Source organism: Orbicella faveolata, unplaced genomic scaffold, assembly GCF_042242905.1.
Source record: "Orbicella faveolata isolate gen_17 unplaced genomic scaffold, um_ofav_v1 contig_14, whole genome shotgun sequence".
Classification (NCBI taxonomy): domain Eukaryota; kingdom Metazoa; phylum Cnidaria; class Anthozoa; order Scleractinia; family Merulinidae; genus Orbicella; species Orbicella faveolata.
The window spans coordinates 6,567,501-6,592,500 of record NW_028301541.1 but is presented as its reverse complement, the minus strand read 5'-3'; the positions used below and the strand labels follow the sequence as shown (position 1 = coordinate 6,592,500).

General features: G+C 40.2%; 4 protein-coding genes across 4 annotated transcripts in view; all 4 read right to left on the bottom strand.

Moving 5' to 3' along the window:
• LOC149113765 (uncharacterized) overlaps positions 1-1,406 on the bottom strand; it is a 4,119-nt gene extending 2,713 nt beyond the window's left edge. Inside the window, exons 1-2 of the mRNA XM_089286414.1 lie at positions 999-1,406; positions 79-437 (exon numbers count right to left, since the gene is read on the bottom strand). Coding sequence (XP_089142540.1) covers positions 79-437; positions 999-1,342 — 703 coding nt within the window. The 5' untranslated portion in view covers positions 1,343-1,406. The remainder of the gene's footprint in view (positions 1-78; positions 438-998) is intronic.
• Positions 1,407-4,676: 3,270 nt separating this feature from the next.
• Positions 4,677-7,761, bottom strand: LOC110048053 (uncharacterized). The gene is made up of 3 exons (XM_089286412.1): positions 7,182-7,761; positions 5,865-6,235; positions 4,677-5,595 (listed from the first exon to the last, which is right to left on the bottom strand). Exons 1-3 carry the CDS (start codon positions 7,526-7,528, stop codon positions 5,258-5,260), a joined length of 1,056 nt encoding a protein of 351 aa, XP_089142538.1. The 5' UTR covers positions 7,529-7,761; the 3' UTR covers positions 4,677-5,257.
• Positions 7,762-14,145: 6,384 nt separating this feature from the next.
• LOC110048052 (uncharacterized) lies at positions 14,146-17,558 on the bottom strand. Its single transcript, XM_089286410.1, has 3 exons — positions 17,137-17,558; positions 15,820-16,175; positions 14,146-14,891 (listed from the first exon to the last, which is right to left on the bottom strand). The coding sequence occupies exons 1-3, from the start codon at positions 17,481-17,483 to the stop codon at positions 14,572-14,574; spliced, it is 1,023 nt and encodes a 340-aa protein (XP_089142536.1). The 5' UTR covers positions 17,484-17,558; the 3' UTR covers positions 14,146-14,571.
• A 5,709-nt stretch (positions 17,559-23,267) lies between these two features.
• Positions 23,268-25,000, bottom strand: part of LOC110048054 (uncharacterized) — a 2,764-nt gene continuing 1,031 nt past the window's right edge. Inside the window, exons 2-3 of the mRNA XM_089287392.1 lie at positions 24,270-24,628; positions 23,268-23,590 (exon numbers count right to left, since the gene is read on the bottom strand). Coding sequence (XP_089143518.1) covers positions 23,268-23,590; positions 24,270-24,628 — 682 coding nt within the window. The remainder of the gene's footprint in view (positions 23,591-24,269; positions 24,629-25,000) is intronic.

The following is a 25,000-nucleotide window of genomic DNA, read 5'->3' as shown; positions in this document are numbered from 1 at the left end:
TTTTTCTCCGTAGAACTGCAATCAAGGCACGAATGAGAATTATCATCATGGAATAGAGGTTATGAATCAATTGCATACTTCCAGGTGATTCCCATGATTTTGAGGTGTAACCACCAAAGATGTATTCTCCACTTTTGATCAGCGCAAGAGTGGGACCTTTTTTATCACAGCAGCGATGAAAGTCAGCAGGCGTGTTACCATCAGTTGAAGCTCGGAACAACAGAGAACATGTCGCATTAGGAGGCAACCATGACTGAAGAGTTGACTGGTGGGTTTCATTCTTTATTATCAAGCAGGATTCAAATACAGATTGTTTTTCCAACTGAGTGACAATCCCTTGAATTTGATAAAATTTCGCCTCTGCAAGCAGGTCTTTTCGAATTGCTTCATCATCTGGGCAGCGGAGCTCACCGTCGCGCAGGTAGTTTAAAATGTAACTTTTCAAAAAATGAAACAAACAAACAAAATAAATTTGAGATGAAAAGACAGGGATTTCAACCCCCTCTCTTTAGAAAGTTGACCTTCCATCGTGGTCTCAGATATACACTACAGGCAGTACTGAGGAAGTGATGTTTTCGTTTATTTGTCATCATTTTGTAGTGGGAGGAGAGGAATGGTGGAATATCCTAATAAGGGAGAGTTGTGGGGTAAGGGAGGGTGACGGGCTGAAAAAGCTGATTTCGTGTCTGGTTTACATTTTCATTTTTCATAGGACTATTTATCTGGATGTTAAAATCACGACTTCATTTACCACCACCCCAGCCAGAATGAAGAACAAAGAGAAGGATTCCGGGTCGTCACGCATTTTACCTTGTTGCGTGACAACTAAAACTTATCGAACTTAATCAAGTTTAACTGACGTAAATGCAGATTGCTTCATTGGTTTATTTACTATTCAGTATATATAGATCCGCTTCGAAGCGGAGAAGGGGAAATGATAAATCCTAGTGCTTTATTCGAAGGTTTTAAGTGTGTATAGTAGTTGATTTAGTACTTACCGGAAAAGTTTGCCATCGCGGTCGATAAAATATGCTCCATCATCCTCGTCCACTTTTAACTCGAACCTTCCAGAAAACATCGCACACAGCATGGAATCCGGATCCTTTCTCAGAGTGTCCAGTGTTGTTTTATAAATCTTACCGCCGACGTTCAACTTGATTGTGCTGGCGAAGTGGATTTCATTCAAGGTTTTTGTGATTTCTTCGATGGCTAACTTTTCTTGTCTTGCATTGTTGAGGTCTTCCTTGAGTAAGTCGCGAGCTTCTGCCATAAGCTGCTGTGCATCGGATAATTTGACACTGGCTAACTCAAATAAACTCAGCTCTTCTTGTTTAGTTGCCATACCCGCAAATCAGCGAGTTAAAACAGTCTGAACCTGTTACTTCGTACTTCCGGGACCGCAGTGAACAGGCCTCGATCCAGGTAGCCAGCGGCCAGCTTTTCGAGCCTATAGCCGACGGGGCCTTGGCACGAGGAAAGGGTGGCTAAGATTTTCATTTTGATGCTGTTGATCTTTGACTAAAACTGTTTGATCACCCTTTAGAGGAATTAAAGTGAAATTCTCCATAACCAAACATGTGAATACCACTTGCGGTTAGAATTTAACTTCTCTTTTAAATTCCCTGCGTGATGATCTTAAGGTCTATAAATCGTACATATCTTCGGGAAGGAAACCATCGGTTGGTGAATTTGTTAGTCCACGAATTTAGCCAATCAAATCACGTGTCTATAGAGCCACCTTTTCCCCTTGTGCCAAGTTCCCGCCGGCTGAGAGGGACAGGCGACTCTGGGGACGAGAATGGAGGCCCTCAAATAAAAGTAGGATCGGAGTAGGACCAATAAAATACGATCTTACCTGTTATCGATCGACACTTATTATCTGTCTTGGCGGCTATTTTGGATTCTAAATACACAGTCATCTGGTAGCTATGACCCATCTGGCGAGAGACTTGAAATCGAAAATCTGCAGCGTACGGTCTGGCACGGTCAGAAGATTCAATGAAATTCTTTAGAAACGCGGAAATGTTTCACACTTTAAGACCCGTCCGCGGTTTCTACGTTATTTTCAATTCTGTACAAATGTCATTAGCACGAAATATCGCTCTGAGTCACAATGTACCAGATACTCTAAATTTTTGTCTCAAGCTCTCATCTGTTGGCCGTTCTTAGCAAATTCACAGCACCACCGTAGGCGAAGGGGCTGCAGCCATCCCCCCCCCCCCCCCCACTCCTCCAGTTTCAGAAATTTTTGAAATTTTTCGGACAAAACGCTGATTATTCGGGTAGTCAAGGCCAGACTTGTAGGCTACTTTCTCTGACGTTTGCCTTACCAAAACGGAGTTAAGGTCAAATGATATAAGGATCCAGGTATTCTGTTTTGGAAAAGCCACGTATCGTTTTTTGTGTATCGTGGAAATGTACGATATGGATATTATTTTAGGGCTTTCGACAAGTTGCTTGAATGGATTTTCCATAAAGTGGCCCCCGTGTGATTTCTCAAAAAGTTGCTCAAAGTTGCTCCAAAAAGACAAAAAACATTTTGTTGCTCCTTTCCTTTATTTGGTCTGGTGCAAAAATATGCAAATTGTACAACAAAAGTAAGATTTCTAAGCATTTTTGTGCAATTTTGCGGCGTAACCAGCGTTGCTAAATAACTTTGTCCTCAATTAAAACCAAAAAATGCATGAGTAAAGACTACGCATCAATATTTTAATCTTGTAAAAATTCTTCATCTGGGTCACTCGAGTCAGTCGAGTCACTTGAGCGTGACTCTTCGTCCGCTGACCTAGAAGTCCGGCTGCATGTATCTTGCACCATCATCTGCCCCAGGGAGGGGAAATTTGTAAATTGTCCACTAAAAGTTGCTCCGATTTCCCAGAAATGATAGAAAACTAGAAATTGCTCAGAATGCAAAAAGTTGCTCGAAACGAAGAAAGTTGCTTGAAATTTCTGAAGTTGCAAAAAAGTTGTCGATTAACTTATGGAAAGCCCTATATTATTTCCATCAACAAAACAATGACAAAAGAATCAAAGCAAACGAAGACCAAGACTTTTGTTTTTGTGGTGGTTCTGAACTTGAATGAGCCGTTTTAAAATTTTTCTTGAATTTTTCGTACGAGGAAAAATTAACTGTTTCTTTGATAAGTTTCTGATTTTATAAGGCTGTCGATCAAGGTAAATAGAGTATAAGTGGTTTCAAAATAACCATTTTTGGAATGATAACAGTTTCATTAGACGTGAGAATTGTAAACGTTTTTGTTTTTACTGCGATTTGAGTGGGTTTGAACAACATTCACCCTTTCGGGCATAGTGTAATTTTTTCGGGCAATAAGGTCACCGCTTCCCAAGTCTGATCCGAAGGTGCCCCTAGGCCTATGAGCACCACTAGATGACTTTTCTATCAATGAAAAAACAGGAATTAACTACAATATCAAGTAACCCAACAGAGAAGACCACCAAAAGTTTTTTTTGCTGCTCGTTCTTTCGTTTACCAAGCATAGGACGATTGCAAAGTGAAAACGTAAATTCAAGGGCCATCGTTGCTGGATAATTAGCCAATGGGTTGCTTCACGTTAGCGAGACAAATCTTGTTCAGATATAACTAGTAGTAATCAGAGATTATGAGAGTGCGTTCGACGCTCTCTCTTTAATATATAATTATATATCGTAAATAAATGATTTCACTAGCTGACTTTCAACCTTTGTCTATTGCTAAAATCAACATTTTTCAGCAGCAACCGAGGTTTTACAGTCAGATATGCATAGCGTCAAAGTCCACGCTAGTGAAGAGGTCACGATTTGTTGATACGTTGCGTGACGCTGCCAGTTTCTGTAGTCTCTCAAGTTTCATAGAATATTTAAATTACCTACATTATTCTAAGCTAGCATTTGCAGTCGCGTGCTCGTTTCGCGACTAATTCGAGTATTTCCCCTCATGAATAAAGTAGTCTTATGGATCTTGCCTTCAGAGTACTTTTCCACCGATTCCAAACAATAAAATTTTTCGACCGGATAAAGACTGAGCTATCTGTCGCGACTGGAACTAATAAACAAATGCAATGCAAATGTAGCTGTTCCCACGGTTATCATCCCAAAGCCAAGTCGTGTTAATAAACAAGGGCAATTCCCTCAGATTGCGATAAATGCTGCCGTCGAAGCGTTTAAATTCGCCAAAATCTAACGCTGAGAGCACATAATAGCGAGGCGTACGGCGACTGAATGGAAAGATGTCAAAAAAAGATCCATCGGAAAGACGAGCTCACATGGTCTGCTCACATACTCACATGTTCGCCACATGTCTTATCACATGTCTTAGCATTAAACGGTACCAGTTTACTGGCCGTGACATGCCCCTGCAAAAATCAAGCGGGGTGGCCATTTTGGTGTCCTTACAGGAATGTGGTTCTTTTCGGCCTAGAACCGTGGACAGGGAGACCAACTCTGAAAAGCCACAGGTCAAAATTAGGTTTGCGTTCCACTTCGTCGAACGCAATTAATTCGTGTATTCTTTGAAAACAAAACAGAGCGTCACCATATGTTCAGTGGCTCAAATTTGTGAGTTAAAGAAAAGCTGATGATTTTTTTAAAGTTTTAAACCACGTTCAGTTGATGTTAAATACTTACAAAAATAACTGCGTTTACCAGAGACCTGTCACGCTATACTCCCGTGATAAAAGTACGGAAACTGTTTGTCCTTTCTTTATTGAAACAATATACTACACAACAACTCAGGTAAATATGATACTCTATACAGATACTGTAAAAATTCGTTACACCTACAGGGACGCTTAACAAATTATCACAATTTAAGGGAGAGCGCTTATGTATTTTTACACTAGGCGCTTATTTGGGATGGGGCGCTTTTTCCGTTCGTTTGACGGGGGCATTTCTGAACCACAAACTGAACTGTAAGTTGGTTGAATCTACTCTTATGGACTTAAATTGCTGTAAACAAAACAAAACTGGCAAATCTTAACACTAAACTCCGCTCGCTACACAGGATATAAAATTGGAAAAGAGTAGCGCATTGCACTTACCGGAATGGGGAATGTTTATCAGAATAGGGACGACTGTTACAAATGAATACCCTCGGCTTAGGGGGCGTTTAATTGATGGCGGCGCTTTCTAGAACTAGGTTGTTAAATTACGGCCTAGGAATCGTTGATACCGCCATGGCCGTAAACTATGTTTAAGATCAGCAGAAGCGCAATGTTTTCCTGGTATAGTATTTACCGCGCTAAGTGAGTCAGAAGTAACTCTACAGATTAACTTTAAATACTTCCAGTTCACTAACTTCCAATGGGTTCCCTTTCGTGAAATAATTATCCCTATTAATGTTTTCAGGAAGTGTAAATCCATGACCTAGATTAAAATAGGAAATGTAGCCAGCAGTAACGGGGCCGGATACCAGCGTCCGCACAAGAAAATCGTAATTTCTTGAGTCGCCAAAGGTTGGCCCGAATGTACGCAAACACCGAATACCGGCTGAACCGGCTGCACCTGGTTTTGGAACCATCTTGAATGGTTCATTTTCAAAAGGATTGACCAGTGTAAACAGGAAGGATTGACTGTCTGGTATAGCTTTCCAAGCACCAGCTGAGTAAAGAAAATAGAAAAGGTAGAATAAGTACATTATCAGAACTTTCACGAAAGAAAAAGAATGACTGCTGATGCTGCTTTGTTGAGGTTGTAACATAGCCATGATAATAATTTGACATTATTTTTAACTCATGTGTAGCTCACGAACTGAAACAATGGTTTTGCTCTCAATGCAATTGCAAGCAAGGCACGAATGACAGCCTTGTACGACAGCCTCGGCTCGTTCGCTTCAGGCTCACTCACTGCGCCAGCAATCAATTGCATACCTGGTGATTCCCACGATCTTGAGGTGTAACCACCAAAGATGTATTCTCCGCTTTTGATCAGCACAAGAGTAGGACCTTTGTTATCACAGCAGCGATGAAAGTCAGCGGGCGAGTAGCCATCAGTTGAAGCTCGGTACAACAGAGAACATGTCGCATTAGGAGGCAACCATGACTTAAGAGTTGACTGGTGGGTTTCATTCTTTACTATCAAAGAAGAGCCGAGGAGACCAGGAGACGTCGGCGTTTTGTCTTCCAGTTGCTCAATAACACCTTGAACTTGATAAAACTTGGCTTCCTTAAGCAGTTCTTCTTGGACTCTTTCGTCCTTCGGGCAGAGAAGCGCACCGTCGCGGAGGAAGTTCAAAATGTACCTTCAAGCAAAGCAATGCCAACAAAACATGGATTTCAGCCAAAAGCTTTCTCTGTAGCAAGCCAACTTTTCAGTGCGGTTCCAAATGTACTTCAGATGAAAGTGGTTTGGTTGTAATTTTTTTGGAGAGGAGGGGGGGGGGGGGGGTCTAAAATTTGTTATTATGATACTTTTCGGGTGGGGGGGAGGATGGTGAGTTATCTCCACGACGTTAGTTTCTGGGGAAGGGTCGGTTAAGTTCAAGTTTAACATGTTGTAATTATGATGATAATTTTTTTGGCTGCATGTGTAGTGGGAGACGGGGAAGGAAATGGAGAGCTGAAAAAGACTTAGTTGACGCCAATTCTGATTAACAGTCATCATAATATCGTCTCTTTGCTTTGAAGTATCACGGAAGAACCCCCTTTCGGAGAAGCAAACCATATTAAATTTAAAAAAGTTTGTGAATATTATGGCAAACTCTCTGGACAGGTACTTCATTGTAATTTCTACTTTGCGGCCTTGCTAGTATTTGTAGTGAAACGGTTTTCAATCAGGTTCCAATTCTCACAGGCAAAATTTTGGGGGCATTCCCGATTGATTTTGAAGCCGCAAGGTACCACCCACACGCTCCCCCCGCCCTTCCACCTCCCAAATGCCCTTGATAAATCCTGGATCCGCCCCAGAAAGTTGATGCCATTTGTGATTGATAGTTATCTGTGTTTTGGAGTATCACGCAACAACCGTTACGCATCTTTCCCGTTGCGTGACGGCCCAGCTATTATTTGTTCATATTTAAGTTTGGTTCATCAAGCTATTTTACCTTATCCACCACAGACTGCAGCCCAGATTTCCTTGTGGTCATAGCTCCGTTAGAAACGCCAAAGGGAAAATGATAAATGCTAGCGTGTTTAAAGCGTTGTGTATTATTATGAAAACTACTAATAGTTGATTTAGTGCTGGCTTACCGGAAGAGTTTGCCATCGCGGTCGATAAAATATGCGCCATCTTCTTCGTCCGCCTTTAACTCGAACCTTCCAGAAAACATCGCACACAGCATGGAATCCGGATCCTTTCTCAGAGTGTCCAGTGTTGTTTTATAAATCTTACCGCCAACGTTCAACTTGATCGTGCTAGCAAAGTGGACTTCATTCAAGGTTTTTGTGATTTCTTCGATGGCTGACTTTTCTTGTCTTGCATTGTTGAGGTCTTGCTTGAGTAAGTCGCGAGCTTCTGCCATAAGCTTCTGTGCGTCTGCTAATTTGGCACTGGCCAACTCAAATAAGCTCAGCTCTTCTTCTTGTCTAGTTGCCATATCCGTGAATCAGCGATTTAAAACAGTTTGGACGTTACTTCGTACTTCCGGGACACTAGAGGCAGTGTAAAAAGAATATAAACGAGCCTCGATCCAGCTAGCCAGCGGCCAGCTTTTCGAGCCCATGGCTGGCAGAGCCTTGGCACGAGTATGGGGAGGCCAAGAGTTTCACTACAGTCATCAGTATAACGAACGATTTTTCTGGCCCCATTATTATATGGCTGTGTCTCATAAGGACTGGGAAGTACTGAATTCGCGAATTTGATTAGCTGAAATCGATATTAAAAGCGATCTAGATTTTCCCGATCCAGAGCTAAAATGCAAAAATATTGAGAAACTAGAAACTGCAAGGGACCGTATACGATAAACGCTGCTAACGTAGGATCTTTTCTAACAATATTTATAAGTGCCAAAAAGCCTGATGAGGACGAGCAAACTTTGGCTGAGTTAAATTCAGCCCATTGCCGTTCGCAAGCAAATTAAAATGTCAGTTAGTACAAACCGGTTGCATTGAACGAATTAAATTGTTCTTGTTTGCGCCATATAATAAACATCTAATTAACCGAGCTTAGTCGGTCTGTATGTGAGAATCTTGACCTCGGTCGTGAGTACAGACCTCCTGCTCGGTTAATAAGAGCTAAGTAATAGTAAAATACCGTATATGGAAAAGAACGTTGATACAACGAAGCCATATTTTGCCAGTCCCTAAGCCCTTCGTCATATCGAGGTTCCACTGTATATCCAGTGGATATTTTCGGAAGGAATTCATTATGCCAAAAATTCCGGAAATTTCAGTCCGAAGTCAAATGGAGAGGTCTGTTTCGGTTCGGTCCAACCGGAAAATTCGGGACCACCTGTAGAGGTGGTCCACTTTGACCGGTCGAAGTTGGTATTTTGTAGTCTCCTCCACAGCCGTTTTCGGGATGTCACGCAACGCTCCCCCAAAGAATTTGAGCAGCCGTTCCTTTGAGGGGAACGTTGCGTGTCGTTCCAAAAAAAAAAAGCTGCGGAGAAGACTAGGCATAATGATAAGCACCCCAGTGTTTGGTTTGCGAAAATCTTAGTCCACGAATTTAGCCAATCAAATCACGTGTCTGTACACCAGCTTTTTCTAGTGTCAAGCCCCTCCCCCCCCCCCCCCCCCGACTGAGAGGGACAGGCGACTCTGGGGACGAGAATGGAAGTCCTCAAACGAAAGTAGGGTCAAAGTAGGACGAATAAAATATGATCTTACCTGTTATCTATTGACTCTTATTATTTTTCTTTCGTGGCGGCCATTGTGAATGCTAAATACACAGTCACCTGCTGGTAACTATGACCCTTCTGGTGCGAGGTCTGAAATCGAAAATCTGAAAGGTATGGTCTGGCACGGTCAGGAGATTCAATGAAATACTTTAGAAACGTAGAAATGTTTTCCACCGTTCAGACCAGTCCGTAGTTTCTCCATTAGTTTTACTTCAGTGCAAATGCCATTAGCACGAAATATTGCTCTGAGTCACAATGAATCCGATATGTTAGACTTTTGTCTTAAGAGCCAGTGCCCATAATTATGGACCAAACAACGGCACAAGTCGAAAAATCGATTTTGCTCATTTTTTGCCCATAGATTGGCCCTAGCTAGTAAACAAACGGACCATAGTTAGTTTCTGCTAATGCAGCTTTTTTGGGGAGAAATTTGCGAAAAACGATTTTTTTCCGATTAGGCTCAAAATCTACTTCCGGTTTTGCTGAATTTTCCGAATATTTGATTGCTTCGCGCTCCGCAGAACAGCTACTTGAGAATCTTTCAATGGTCTTTACATTCAGCTCAGGTCTTCATGGTATGACTGAGCGAAAAATAAAATAAATCGAGGCTTCGTTTCAGCCTGAAACGAGTTCGAACACAAACGGAAAATATTACGATGTGTTTCAAACGAATTATAGCACTAAAATATCGCCATATTTTTCTATGGGCTATAACTTTAAATGCCATAAAAACACTTTATACGGGTTAACTGTACACCCACCTGTTTGAAAATCAAAAAATATCTCTGGGCAAATGGTTTTAAGTCGCCCGCCTTGACCTGTGCTTCTCATGAATTTTTCCCTGAACCGCCGTGAGAATGTAAACAATTGCGTGACTCTGGCGGTCACCCTGAATACATAATTCGTTTCCAACAAACCGCAGATGGCTATCTTAGAACATTTGGGTGAAAAAAGAAAAACATAATGGACCACTTTTAACTTTTATATTTTGAAAGTCATCGCTTTGGAAATTTCGTTAATTAAAAACGCCAATTAAAAGCAATTTACTCGGAGTTCGGGTGTTACTGCTATGTCGTTTTAGGCTGTCGTTCTTTCTCTGATCATTTTAATTACAAGAACGAGTTCTAGAAAGAAAATCGTTCTAAGTTCATTTGTTAAGCGTAATGAAAAGTTGATATTGTTGGTTTGTAGCCTTACGTGATCTGAAGGAACGCTACAGTGATTAAATTTGTATTTGTTGATTTCGACGGATCGATTTTCGGTTAAACCTTTTTATTTGTGCCAGCACATTTAGTGCTTTTTCTCCTGCTAAAAAGTCGGAAAAAGTAAAGTAAACAAATCCTAAAAGTCATAAATAAGAGGCATCTACAGTGCGAGTGTCTCGGTAAGCTGTTAATTTGAACAATTACTGTGCTGGACGGATTGCTTTCCTGGTTACCCACGTACTATACATAGTTCATTGTGCGCGAATGTTTCTGTTTCAAACAACTGAAATGCTCAGTGCTTTTTCCTTTTTTTCTTCAGTCTTAAAACTTAAGGTTAAAGTTAGGCTAAACCCTAAACTGTTTTGGCGGCCAACCTATTTTTGGCTAATTGCTTAATCAAATTATATATATATTTCATTGAAATTCGCTCCTCTGTGACCGACTTCCGCGAACAAAACAAGATGGATGTTCGCTGTTCATTTAAGACTACAATCCTGGTCAAAAGTGTTGGGACAGTTACGGCAGATGACTTCACAGGCAGCCTCTCGTAAGACCAAAACCGCGCAAGCCCGCCTACCCCCTCCCCCTGTCAATGTTGATAAAAATCTTGAAGAAAAAAAATCCTTGACAATAGCCTCAGAATAGCCTCGTTTCAAGAGTTGTTCGCCTCCTAGAACAGTATTCTCGAACTAAAGAGACGATAAGATAGATATTCACGTCTTATTCCAATAATAGCGATTTTTCAGCAATCGCGTTTGGTTCCAACACAACTGTCTAACCACTTTCTATTGTCCCTTTTTCCTTTTTTCCCACATCCAATCTAGTCTTCAGAATAGCTTCATTTTCATGCAACATTGCTAGGGGAGAGGGGGGGTCAATTGTACTTGCTTCCATTCATCTTTTGTTCTAAAACGTTAAGGACGTAGTTGAAATCGTGAGTTTCAGCGCGCAAAAATGGGAGGTGTCCCAACAACTTATGGCCAGGATTGCAGGTTTACACTAGAGGAAATTGTTCCGGATTCGTGATGAATCCAGAATGTTTTAGTGCCGGATTGATTTTGCCATTTACACAAAAGTGGACGAAACCGAAATAAAAACCCCCCGGTTTGGTCGTGTCTCCGGAGATTTTGAATCCGGAATTTAAAGTGGGAACTTTGAATCCGAAAACTTTTGAATCCGGAGAGTTTTGTCGTGTGAACGATTTTCTCTCGAATCCAGATATTTTTCCGCCTGTGATCTTTTGAGTTTGCGGTGGAACGAAAATGGCGGATTACATGATCCAGTCGTAGTCGAGTCGTAGGCGCATTGATGGCCATTTGATGGCGGTCGCTGGGTGATTACCTCGTGCTGTTTCAGGTGTAGGTAATCACTTTTATAATGGGTAATGCCATACTCCTCAGAAACCGTGCCCAATTTATACTTTACTGCGCAGATGACGACGATGGCACGATCGAAAACCTCGACGGTTTTCGACCCTAAACCCTAAGTAAATACCTGGAGGAACCTGGCATGATGGACAACAGTACCGTGGTCAGCGAGTTGAAAGAAAACTTCAGACTGTCTCAACCTACCCCTAGCCTTATTTTCGGAGGCATTTTGTTTCTCGTTGTCGAGACAACAAACTGCTTGTTAACCATTCCATCATGAATGTTCCCGGAGTTATCGTCGTGTATAAACGATTAAGAATCCGAATATCCTTTCACTGTAAACCCCTACTAATCCGAATACTCTAAAATTGATGAATTCGGGAACTCCTTTATTGTAAACCTAGTCCTAGATCGACCACTGTAATGTTTATTTGTCTACCAGTGTTTTGATCTGCAAATTTCAGTTAATTGATCAAACAACCAAAGTAGAAAAGATGGATTTTTTTCCCAGTATGATTGAAACTTAAACGCAATTTCTTCCTCGGCTAATTCAATTCAAGAAATTCCGGGTTTTCTAGCTGAGTTTGAGCATATTGTGTAGGTACAAATTTTCTACACAGCTAGAAGAGCTGAGATGCCGTCACGCAGTTAGTAGTCTATAGAAATTATGGTATTTCCACTTGACTTTATTTGTCAGTCAATGATTCAGTTGCCATAAATCATAGAGGATTGGTTAAGTGTATCTCTGAAACTGCTACTGTGTTGTAAGTTATCAGTGAAATCAATAAAATAAACAAGTGTTAAAATCATTTCCCGGAGTACTGTAGTAACGTTCTTTATCATGGATGTCGTGGGTGTCGCAATGCAAATGAAAAAACATATATATTTATACTAAGTTAAACAAAAACAACAAAAACAAAAAACAACAAAAAAAACATTTTCCATTATTTTATCCACACAACGTTTCAAAAATTGCTTTCATCGGATTGCTGGAAACGAATCTTTTACTCGAGAGTGGCTATCCGCGTCACGCAATTGCTTACATTCCAACGGCGGATTTTGGGCAAAATCTATGAGAAACACAGGCCAAGGCGGGCGACTTGAAACCATTTGCCCAGAGATATTTTTTGATATCCTAACAGGTGGGTGTATATTTAACCCGTAGAAAGTGTTTTTATGGTATTTAAAGTTATAGCCCAGAGAAAAATATGGCGATGTTTTTAAGCAATAATTCTCTTGCGACATACTGTAAAATTTTGCGTTTCAGTTTTACCTCTTTTCGGGCTCAAAACTAACTTTGATTTATTTTATTTTTCGCTCAGTCATACTACCAAGACCTGAACTGAATACAAAATCCATTGAAAGATTCTCAAGTAGTTGTTCTGCGGAGCGCGAAGCAATCAAATATTCGGAAAATTCAGCAAAACCGGAAGTAGATTTTGAGCCCAGTCGGGTCGAAATCGTTTTTGGCGTATTTCTACCAAAGAAAGCTGTATTAGCAGAAACTAACTATGGTCCGTTTCTATTCTTACTAGGACCTATCTATGGACAAAATACAAGCGAAATCAATTTTTCGACCTGTGCCATTGATAGGCGATTTAGGTCCATTTTTATAGGCATTCACTCTTAACTTCTCTTTTGGTCATTCTTAGCATATTCAGAGCACCGCTAGATCACTTTTAGCTTTTCTATCGATTAAAAGACAGAAATAAACTGCAACGCAACGGAGAAGACCACCAAAAGATTTTTCTCATACTTCTTTCGTTTACCAATGATTAGACGATAGTAATGTGAGAACTCAGTAAATTCAAGGGCCATTATTACTGGATAATTAGCCAATAGGTTGCTTAACGATAGCGAGACAGATCTGTTCAGACATAATTAATTCGTGTATTCTTAGGAAAAAAAACACAACGTCGCCTTACGTTCAGTGGCTCATATTTGTGTGTTAAAGAAAAGCTGATGGTTTTTTTTAGCTTTAACTACGTTGATGTTAAATACACACAAAAAAGCGTTTATAAGAGACCTGCCACACTATACTCCCCTGATAACTGACAAACGTGTACTAAAACTGTCTCACTTTTCTTTATTGCGGTAACAATATACTACACAAGAGTCACAGAACGGCTCTACCCCACTGTAAAAAAGCGATTTACCAACCGGAACGTTTATTAAATTTTGGCAGCTGAAGCGGAGATAGGCTCGATTTCCAGCCGCTGTTCGGAAAACGAGCTCGCGCTCCTCCCTCGGGGAGGAACAAAGTCCGGACGCGAGAGAGTGGCGGAAATCGAGCCTAAAGCGGAGAGGGCTTATATGTGGGACTCTAGACGCCTATCTTATTGGGTTTTATCTTGCCTGGCCACCCTATATAAACTTCGTTGAATCTCTTGTAGGGGAGTTAAACTTCCTGTAAACTAACAAAACTAGCAAATCTCAACTTAAAAGTAACCTCAACTTTCTACACTGGACACTAATTTGAAAACGGGAGCATATTGAACTTATGGAGACAGGGAGCGTTGATCAGATTAGCGTGGGTTACATATATCAAAAATACCTTCGGCTTGAGGACCGTTTCAATTGAGGGTGGCCGGCATACTGGAACCGGGGGGTGGGGGGGGGGGGCAAATTACTACCCAGGAATCAATGTTCATTAATTTTCCAAGTCTTGTGTCTCCACTGATTAGTATAACACCAGATATTCCACTGCCTGTCAAAGCCGTGCTGCAGCATACGTTTCAGCTACATATTTAAAGCATCTTTAAATATGCACGCGGCATTTATACTTTTACGTGTAAACATGTTAGAACAGCGAAAACAACAACTGTGTTTTATTTTCTCTGGCAATGTAGAGAGGTAGGGAATTATGGAGCACACAATACAGGTCCTACACAGTTTTATTTTAGAGAACCTACACTGACTTTATTTTCTGCCTTTTCAGTGGCTTATGGAAAGTAACATTTTTCTACATTTACATGGTATTTTTTTCAATCAGTTTAAAGAAGAGAGAGAACTTATGGAAACAGGGCTTGAGGACCGTTTAATTGAGGGTGGCCAGCATACTGGAAAAGGGGGGGGGGGGTGCCAAATTACTACCCAGGAATCAATGACACTGTCATGGCTAAAGAGTTAACAAAAAACTATGTTTAAAATGGTTTCCTGGTTACACTGCAGTGTAATGTGGCATAGAGGAATTTTGTTATTCAACAAAAGCAAGATTAAACTGATTCTACAAGTTAACTTGAAATACTTCCAGTTCACTGATTTCAAATGGGTTTCTGCCTGTGAAATAAGAATTCTTATTAATGCTATCAGGACACACAAAGCCATGCCCTAGATCAAGGTGACTTGAAACGCTATCATTAGTGCTGCTCACACTCCACACCAGAAGGTCGTAGTACTGTGTTGTGCCAAGGGTTGGCCCCAAATTGCTATTACACAGTATACTTGCACCTGGTTTTGGAACCATCTTGACTGGTTCATTTCCAGAAGGATTAACCAGTGTGAACAGAAAAGATTGGCTGTCTGGTATAGCTTTGGTGGAGCTACCTATCAAGTGAAGGAAACAAGCAGAAAATTTGTATGCTTCCAAAGACTTGCTTTTCGAGATAACAATTATTGGCTACGTGATTTAGAGATGTAGAGACCCCCTGTTCAACTCCTCCAGCAACTAATAGCTAGATTTGTTTGGCTCAGATTCCTGAATTGAACTCTTTGATTGTCCCATAATGTACATAAAAATTATAGCCAACTGGTCAGCTTCCTATCAGCTGCGATTCTTAAATTGTAATAATTTTTTATTGTGAGTTTCTATTCTATGTGACGAAGCAACCATTTTCTGTTTCCTAGTAATAAAAAAGCATGCATGTGTTGTGGCATAAAATACCCACACCACCCACCTTAGAAGATTTTTGGTCTAATCCCCATCCTACCTTTCTGGAAATTTGAGCTTAGTTTCATGCTTTCCTTTTAAAATATCTATTGATTTTGTTTACAGCCCCCATAACTTCAAAATTTCTAATGATCTTCCAAGGTTGGGGGAAGGGGTAGTTAGAGGTGGGGTATGGATATTTTCTAGACTACGAGCAGTCTCTCTCTTCCTCGAAAATCTGTGGGTAAGAATGCAAAACAAGTAAGCATGCAAGCATGACGGTGAGCATCACATGCGAGTGGTGAGTGGCAATGACGCGAGCCACTAGTAGCATGAACGGCACGTTACGCTCACAGTTACGCTTGAACGCTAATTTATTTTGATTTCTTCCCCACGGATTTTCAAGGAAAAGATAGACTGCGTGCAGTCTAGATATTTTCAGGAACTGCGCGGTGGAAGTCTAAATGTTTTTAATGTATGCTGTAGCTTCCTCCAAAACAAATACAGAACCATCTATAAGCTGAGCATGTGTTATGTAACCAAAGTTTAATTGGCCATCTATAAAATGCATAAGTCAATGAAAGTGCACTGTACAGACTTAAGTACCTGAGTCCCAGGATTGTACTGTGTAACCACCAAAGATGTATTCTTCACTTTTTATCAGCACAAGAGTAGGACCTTTGTTATCACAGCAACGATGAAAGTCGACAGGTGTTTTTCCATCATCAGAAGCTCGGAACAACAGAGAACAGGTAGCGTATGGAGGAAGCCAAGATATGAGAGCTGAGTGGTGATTTTCAGTCTCTATTATCGAGGAGCACTCAAATGCCGACATCTTCTCCTTCAAATGATTAATAATACCTTGAACTTGGTAAAACGTAGCCTCTGCAAGCAGTTCTTTTCGAACTGTTCTGTCCTCTGGACAAAGAAGGTCACCATTGCGAAGGTAGTTCAAAATGTACCTTATGAAAACAAACAAACAATCTGTACATAAAGTTAACATTAAATCTCTGATGTACAAGTGTACTGGTATATAAAGCTTAAGCCCAGGATAAGATCGGAAGAATAAAAATGTCAGAGAAGCCAGGAGGCTTTTTTGTGCCCTGATTTATCTGTCAATTCACAACTTCAACATCCCCCCCCTCCCCCCACCCTGTGGACATTAGACACTTGAACTTTTTGTTGGTCAAATTTCCTTACTCCTCCCATGTTCAAATGTCCTACCTTTTGGGTACATACTAAGCCATTCATCATCATTAATTCACCCTCACATACCCTCTTTGTCTCAAGTATTGTTTACATGTAAATATTATTAAAATATGACAGTGATTAAATTTTCACAGGCAAAATCACTGTTGTTTAATATGTTAACCTTAAAACACAACACAAAGCTCTCCAAGTCCTTTTTTGGAGCCACATCATTACACAAGAACAGTGTTTCTTGATGTCTTCTAACTTCACCATGACTTCAAGGCAACTTTTTAAAATCCCCCTAACCTTCCCATATGATTTCAAATGCCACACTCCAACATCAATCCTGCCCCCAGGGCACATCAACCAGTAAAATGCCTGGGGTATGCACCAGGGAGTGTAGATGTTTCTATTTGATTGATAAATAAAGTGACAATTACACACAGTGTATTTTTACACTTTGGATGTATTGGCGGCGGGGGGGAGAGAGTTCAAGATTAACAGATGAGATCTATTAGGTCTATTAGGGTTTTCCTTTGCCAAGAGAAAATGGAACAGTTTAGATATCTTTGTTGGTTCTATATTTATCACAGTTTCATTCCAATAAGTTCACAGGATGTTCATAACCGTTTTTTAAAGCCTTGCTTCGTTTGGAAAAGAAGAAGAAATGAAATTGCTTCGTGCCGAAAAGCTAAAAAAAATTGTACATGGAAGCTTAATGTCAATACTTACCGAAAGAGTTCAGCATCGAGGTCAATAAAATATGCTCCATCGTCCTCGTCCGCTTTTAACTCGAACCTTCCAGAAAACATCGCACACAGCATGGAATCCGGATCCTTCCTCAGAGTGTCCAGTGTTGTTTTATAAATCTTACCGCCTACGTTCAACTTGATTGTGCTAGCGAAGTGAATTTGATCCAAGGTTTTTGTGACCTGCTCCATAACTGACTTTTCTTGTCTTACATTGTTGAGGTCTTGATTCAGTAATTCGCGAGCTTCTGCCATAAGCTTCTGTGCATCGGATAATTTGGCACTGGCCAACTCAAATAAACCCAGCTCTCGTTCTTGTTCAGAAGCCATCTATTGTCGTGATTTCTGTACCAAAATCCGAACTTCCGGTCCCTGAAGCAGGCAAAAGTCAACGAGCCTCGTTCCTGCACACCAGCGGTCACCTTTCTCTATACAGCGATCTTGAGTCACGCAACGCTTCCCGTCCCGTTGAGTTGCGTTGCGTGACTTCGGCCCGAGTGACTGCGAAAGAAACTATGAACCCCAGAATGACCCGCTCTGACCGTGGAATCAAATTCAACCCAGTCTTAAAGGTCGACGCACTGACCAAACGAGGCTTCTTTGAAGAGAAGACCTGCTTTTCGAACACCAAAACTCAAAAACATAACACCCAGAATTCGAAAACGAAACTCCAAGAACACGAAAACGAAACACCCAGATCACGAAAACGAAACACCTAAAACTCGAAAAGGGAGCAAATTTGACTTTGACCAGCGCCACGTTTTCAACATGTCTAACTTCCATAAAGATCAGAGAGTAACGACCCTTGTTACTTTCGAATTTAGCAGCCCTTTGCTATCGCTACTTTCGGAAAGCAAAATCGTGAACCGATCCATGTTCTCAAAATGGAGAAAGAAGGGGTCCTGAAAGGTGAAAGGGTGTGAGGTGGGACATAAATCCCATTTCCCTGTGACACTGACTCAAATCCCATTTTCCGGATTCCAGTTTCCATTTTAGCCCTTTAGTCCCGTAAAATAGAGATAACTCTTGCTGAAAAAAGTTAACGCTACACCAAACACAGTCAAGGGTCTTTGAAAGCAAACATCATTTTTGTTCAGCTTGGCCTATCTATATCTGTTATTTCATTGTTTCGCGTAAATAGTCGGTCGCTACTTTCCAATTTCACAGTGCTGCTACTTTCGGGATTTACTAACAGCCATGAAATTTTAACGCTACTCTTTGTAGTTTTTTTTTTTTTTTGGGGGGGGGGGGGGGAGGGGGAATTGGAGGGTGCTCTGCGATGTTGTTGCGTCAATGTCAACCGGAAGTATAATATTTTTAAAAGGAAGGGCGTCAACATGATATCGACAGAGCCGATCATTTGAATTTAAAAAGACGTCTAAAAGCCCTCCATGTTTTACCAAAATTTTGCTTAATCGTATCGATACTGAACAAAAATTTCCAACTATGACTGGTTCTCCACGCGCTCGATTGTCAGGTATATAGTGCGCGATTTGAGTGTCCAATTGCGGCTATCCAGTTAGAAATGTCCAGTTAAATGTTTCTGTTACTGGATACCTGTAATTGGACATCTACACCATGTGCGTGTTAATTACGGTTCTCTCTGGGTTTTTTGTTTGTTTGTTTGTTTGTTTGTTTTTTGTGTTGTTTGTAAAACCGATGGAATACACTGCCCAATTCAGTTTTTCTCAGAGATTTCCTAAACGCGATTTTTTCTGATCTCTACTTGTTCGTTTTGATAATTGACCCTCACGGATTTTTGCTACAGACATAACTGATGCTTCCGTCGGCCGTAATAGCAGCGGAAATTTTATATTTTAAAATGTTATTCCGATCTCTAGGTTTATTTCAGTTTAAGCTTTTAGTATATTAACAAAAATGATAGACCAAAGACAAGATTATGGTATCACATTTTAATTATAACTGAATTTAAAATATTCAACATGTCACCGGTCAGACATTGTCATTTAGAAACGCTTGGGTAATGCTTACATGCACTGATAGAACCGCTCCTACTCCTACCCCCACCAAACGCATTGCCCCTACCTTACCTAAAACCTTGGATATTGGAGGAAACATAAATTTCTGCCGTTTCTCTTTTCAGAGGTTTCCTTAGAGCAAGCTTAGATGTATTCCGGGGGTAGGCAATGAAGTTTATGGCCATGAAAATATATCACCAGCAGCGACGAAAGTATTGATTTTTTTTTCCACTTAGGGTAGGGGGGAGGGGACGTGTTTTAAGAGGTGTGGAAAACTAAGGTATCGGTTTGAGTAAAAACTGTAGTCCGAACATCGAGAAACACAAATCATACTCCACTTATCAGCGCAAAAGGAAAAATACTTTATTATAGTCATAATATTCTTTTGGTACCGTTTTCAGATACATGACGATGTTATCAAACCTAAACATAAATAAAGGCGTAAAAATCAATAAAGGGCACCTTCACTACACATCCATCCTTCCGCCACTTCACTTGTTTTGGTTCTGTGGCTGAACTTCAAATCATTGTATGTTTAGCAGTAAAGTTAAAAGTCTGCGTTTTAATGAAAATTTTAAGTTTCCTGTAGTAGATTCGCGCTTTCATTCGCTTTTTATTTTCTTTTAGATTTTGAGTAAATGTTTGACGTCAATGAAAGAAAGTCAAAGGAGGCAACTCCGTGCAAGCTTAGCTAAGCTTTTCCGCCCCACGAATAGGGTTGAGACATGTGTGGACTCTTTGGCTCAAAAATCGTAATAAAAGATAGTTCTTCAAGCATGAGTTAGTCTCTGGAAGCCGAGCAGCATTCAGTGCACTCTTAATAGTTGTGATTAGGTCAATCCAACACTGAGTCTGTTTTGTTACGATCAACAGCAAAAAAATAATACGTTTTATCTTAAGAGGTGTCAAGCCTAGTTTTATCAAGGTTAGATTTTGACAATTCAATCAGCAGCTTTGCTTATAAGAGCTTCAAATGCAATGAAGCTGTTCCCAACAAGACAGCAAACTGTCATGCAGTCTGTAATAGTAGCTAATGGTAAAAGCAGATTGGTGAGTAATTTTTCTGGACTCGTTTTATAACAAGAACTAATTTAATGCAACAGCAGGGCCCTATTCTGTTGCAGGCCTAACACCGATGTCGATTTTAAAAGCCATCTAAACAAGCAGAAACTTTTGAACAACTAGACCTCTGAAAGAAAGTGTATATTTTATAAGACGCCACGAAATCTGCAGAGTTTGAGAAGTTTCCTTGTCACATAACCCTTCCCAATGCTGACAGCCTTTTTGGTGACAACCGAAAGTTACAGAAAAAGTAACTCTGCGAGAGACATAAAATTTACCTTTGTTGATCGTGTAATTATACCGTCCCACTTTCTAACGGACAATTTGATTGGTTCTCTAATAGAAACATCTCCCCTTCCTCCCAAACAACCCGTGGGGGACTCGGAGATTTTTTTTTTTCTCCCATACTCGTTTGAAGGAAAAATAATTTATCTTTTAAATAACTTTAAAGGTTTTTCTTTTTTTCGTTTAAGCCACAAGTTAATCTTGAGTACAGGGAAAAGTGGCAGTTCTCGAAAGGTGGTCGCTATGGAGAGTAAGGGGTGTAATATGTTTTCTTTTTACATTTTTATCTTAAAAATATGCTGATTGTAGAATAGCAGTACCCAACACAATCAAAATATATCAATAATATAGAAACCAACCAGAAACAGACACCAACGACGTGCGGTACGGATCAAGTTTTGTGACCTTTTACAACATAACATAGTGTTTTGTAGTAAACTGTTTGTCAGTCGATTGATTAACTGGTCGTTGTAGAGAGGTCATTTTGGTAGTTTGAGACGTGCTTGGGTGGGCGTTGCCGCTGTAGAAAGGTTAAAATAGCAGTGAATGTGTGGACTGTCGGCTGGAACGAAACTGAAAAAGCGACTGCTATAAAGTTGCGGCCGTTAGTGGAGGTTTGTTAAGACTATGCAGATCACAGCATCCACACTATATTGAATTAGGGGGCCGGGGGTATCAGAGAATTTTCGCTGGATGCATAATATATAGATTTAGCCAAGCCTAAATGCTCTGCCCCTGATTGCAGTAATTAACCAGAAAGGAAAAAAAGGATTTGTTTTTCTTAAATCAGAAACTCAAAAATTGATCAACGTCATCAATTGTGAGTTTGTAATTGTTCGTGTGGTTTCGATATTTTTCCAGTGAAATTTTAACAAACTATGCCTAATACGCGTAACCAAGATTGTAGAAATTAGGTACGTAATGTATCTTGGATTTTCCAAGAGACGATTGTGCAAGGAATATGTCAGAGGAAAGGTGAACAACACACTAGGGGTTAATTTGTGCCGAAATATTGCCTTTGCACGTTCTACTTCCTTCTCCCCCAGAGAAATAACCTGACATGAGCCTGCGATCCAATCAAAAACCAGTACCAGGAAGCTCTAAGCCTAAGCCTGCGATATGGTCACGTGATACTGGTCAGCGACTACGTTGTTTTGACAGCTGTCAAATAATTATAACATGGATGTCCAATATCCACGGTTTAGCTATGGTAATAGTGGTTCTATCTTATTTTTTGAAGTATTGGGCTTGCCATACGGACGTACGGACCTACGTACGTACCGTCACCACTAGCTATGTCTAATTTCCACGAACAACATTGTGTCCACTTTGACAGAGCAAGTTTGTCGCATCCAACAAACTTTCTAGAACTCTGCAACAAGAATTGTTTCATACACAGTCGAAGGACCATCTTGGACATTCCCAAAAGAGGTTGCATACAAGAAATGGCTTTCATTGTTTCTGTTCCGTATGTGATGTTTTGCAACTGCCTAAAATAGAGGAGTTTGTTGCATTTTAACGTTACCTTTAATGATCTTTAATTTTAAACAGTACAACTCCCATTAAATAAATGTCAGGCATGTCGAGTTTTATCTTTTCAACATAATAATTGAAGGGAACATGCAATCCAGTTCAGAAGGATGAGAGTAAGATAGCGTAAAAAGAATCTAAGGTGGAGCATTTCAACACCAATTTTGGCCTTAGCTTGCTTACCTCCCTCCCCTTCCACTGAGAGCCTTGAGCAGGCTAATGTGGACGCCAAGATGGTTAATTCAAAATGTTCCATGCCCCAGAGGTTGCGCCAGGAGCCATGTTGAAGTTTCCAATTGGCCCCCGCCAAGTCTCACTTAATTAATGTGCGGTTCATCTTGTCGTCATGAAGTCTTCAGAAATGTCTGCACAGCTTCCATACTAAAATTTGAAACCTTTAGAACAACTGACAAATATGAATGTTTTGAAATTCTCTTTATTGGAACACTAATTGGTGCAAATTATATATCAAAATGCTCCTGGAACTACAAGTAACAACAAGAATCACTGATTCGTCAATTTTCATTACAACCGCTCATCCTTGAAAAACAAGTTTCATTAATTACCATTTGTACCTAAAAATAAAATGAGCTGTTACATTTGCTTGCAACAAAAGCAAGTTTTAAAACTGGCCCAGTGGTCTTGTTGAAAACTAGCTGTCACTAGACTTAAAAAAGTTCAAAACCTCTGCCGGTACCACTCTAGCTCACTCTGAGACCTCACAGGTTTTAAGATTAGAAGTCAGTCTGATTAGACATTGTAGTAACTAAAATAGTTATAATCAAAGCGGTAACAAATAAGCTTACATTATGACCGTTCGCAATAAAGCATAGCTTCAACTCGTCGTAAACGTATTCTTCAAAACTCAACGTTGAACATCGGAGAAACGTAAAAAAATATACATAAATAATTTATATGAGGCGGTGAAAATAAACTTTGATCGCTATCGACAGAAAAGTACCTACTTACTCTTCACCTGAACCTTAGCTTCGAAAAAACGAAGATAGTGCTGGCTAGTTCCACGACCACCTCAAACTGATGATTTCGCTGATTTCAAGATTTCTGTTCGTACTTCATAGCATAAATCCATAATGGACTGGTTGTTCATAGTAGCTTTAATCTGATTGATCTAAGAGGTCTGAGAGACATACATCGTCCACCCAACCGACCATTGAAGACAATTAGTCCTGACATGCCAACTAGCTGAGAGGTACCGGTATTTTTTCACCAAAAAAATAAGTCAAAAATGGATTTAAACTCAAGACTCAAAGTTCACTTTGAATATTTCCAATTCATTGATATTGAAGTCTTTTTCGGTGATAAAAGTGCAAGTAATGTTTGAAGGAAAGATGAATCCAGCTGTACATCCAGCTGCGAGATAATGGAAACCCTCAACAGCATTAGATACTTGAAGGTTGAAGTAACCTCTATTTCCGAAACATGGCCCCATACTTGTTCTACACAGTATACCACCTTTATCGGGATCAGCACTTTGTTTTGCAGATAACCTGATTGGCTGAGTTCCAGAAGGCCTTATCAGTGTGAACAGGAAAGAGTGGACGTCTGCTTTAAATTTGTTAGCTGAGTAAAGAAAGCAAATAAAAGTACAATGGGTTTCCCACACATCGAGGCTAAATTCAAGGGAAGGAAGAAGAAAAAGACAGAAAAGAATGATGCATTTTTATGAGTGGTCATATAACTATTGTCTATTGTTCCCATAAACCAACTACTCCCTTGGGTTCCTGTATAGCTGCAAAGTAAATGATTTTAGGCAAAGGAGTTTAATATAAAAAAAAGTGTACATTACGCTGTTTTTTAACGTGATTTACAAACTCTGAAACAACCTATTTAAAAGGCGACACATGTTTAATTATGCTCCCTCATCATAGGCCTGCAATGCGTGCAGAGAGCTTATTGTATTTTTCTCTTGTTTAAAGTAACTTTTATCAAGGAGATTCATTTTCATCTCGGGTCAGGAAAGGGGTCTTTACAATGATTTCAGTTGTAGGTAAACAGTGTTACAATAGATTTTATGGAGAATTTTACTGAAAATATCAAAAGCAAACTAAAAGTTTTATGAGAGCAGCTTTTAATTGAATGTCACAAAACCAAAACCAAAGTAATCATCACTCTAGCAATCACAAAGGAAAGAGACTGTAATACAGGGAGCCAATCAAAACTTAAAGTAATTACATGAAGAAAAAGACAAAAATATTTGTGGGGTTTATAGTTCGTGTATTACAATGAATTAGGTGCAGACCTGCTGATTCCCATGATTGTGAGGTGTAACCGCCAAAGATGTATTCTCCACTTTTTATCAGCACAAGAGTAGGACCTTTGTTATCACAGCAGCGATGGAAGTCTGCAGGTGTTTTCCCATCAGTGGAACCTCGGTACAACAGAGAACATGTAGAATTAGATGGCAACCACGAGATTAGAGCTGCCTGGTGACTTTCTTCCTTTATTATTAAGGAGCCTTCAAATGGAGATATGTTAACGTCCAGTTGATCTATTATTTCTTGGATTTGAAAAAACATGGCCTCCTTAAGCAGTTCTTTTCGGATTGTCTTGTCATCTGGGCAAAGCAACTCACCATTGCGGAGGTAGTTCAAGATGTACCTTAACAATAATACATATCAATATGTCAGATTAAATTATGTGTAAGAATAAAAATTCTCACTTCCCAACACCGCTACCCTGATCTGGGCCTCGGACAATGGAGGAGATATGGAATTTCACAAATTGTTTTAAGGGCCAGTTTACAAGGAGGGAGGGTTATCCTAGCAAGCGGGTTAACCCTAGCTGGAGGACAAAAGATAGCCCGGGTTTACAGGCAAAATTTCACAGGTAGGGAACCCTACAACCCGGGACAACATAATGTGTGGTTACACTCAAAGGGTCTGGAAACGAGTAGAAAGTTAACTCAGGTAGGCAGGTTAACCCTACCTGGAGTGTTTACTAGGGAAAAAGTTAACCAACCCTGACAGGGTG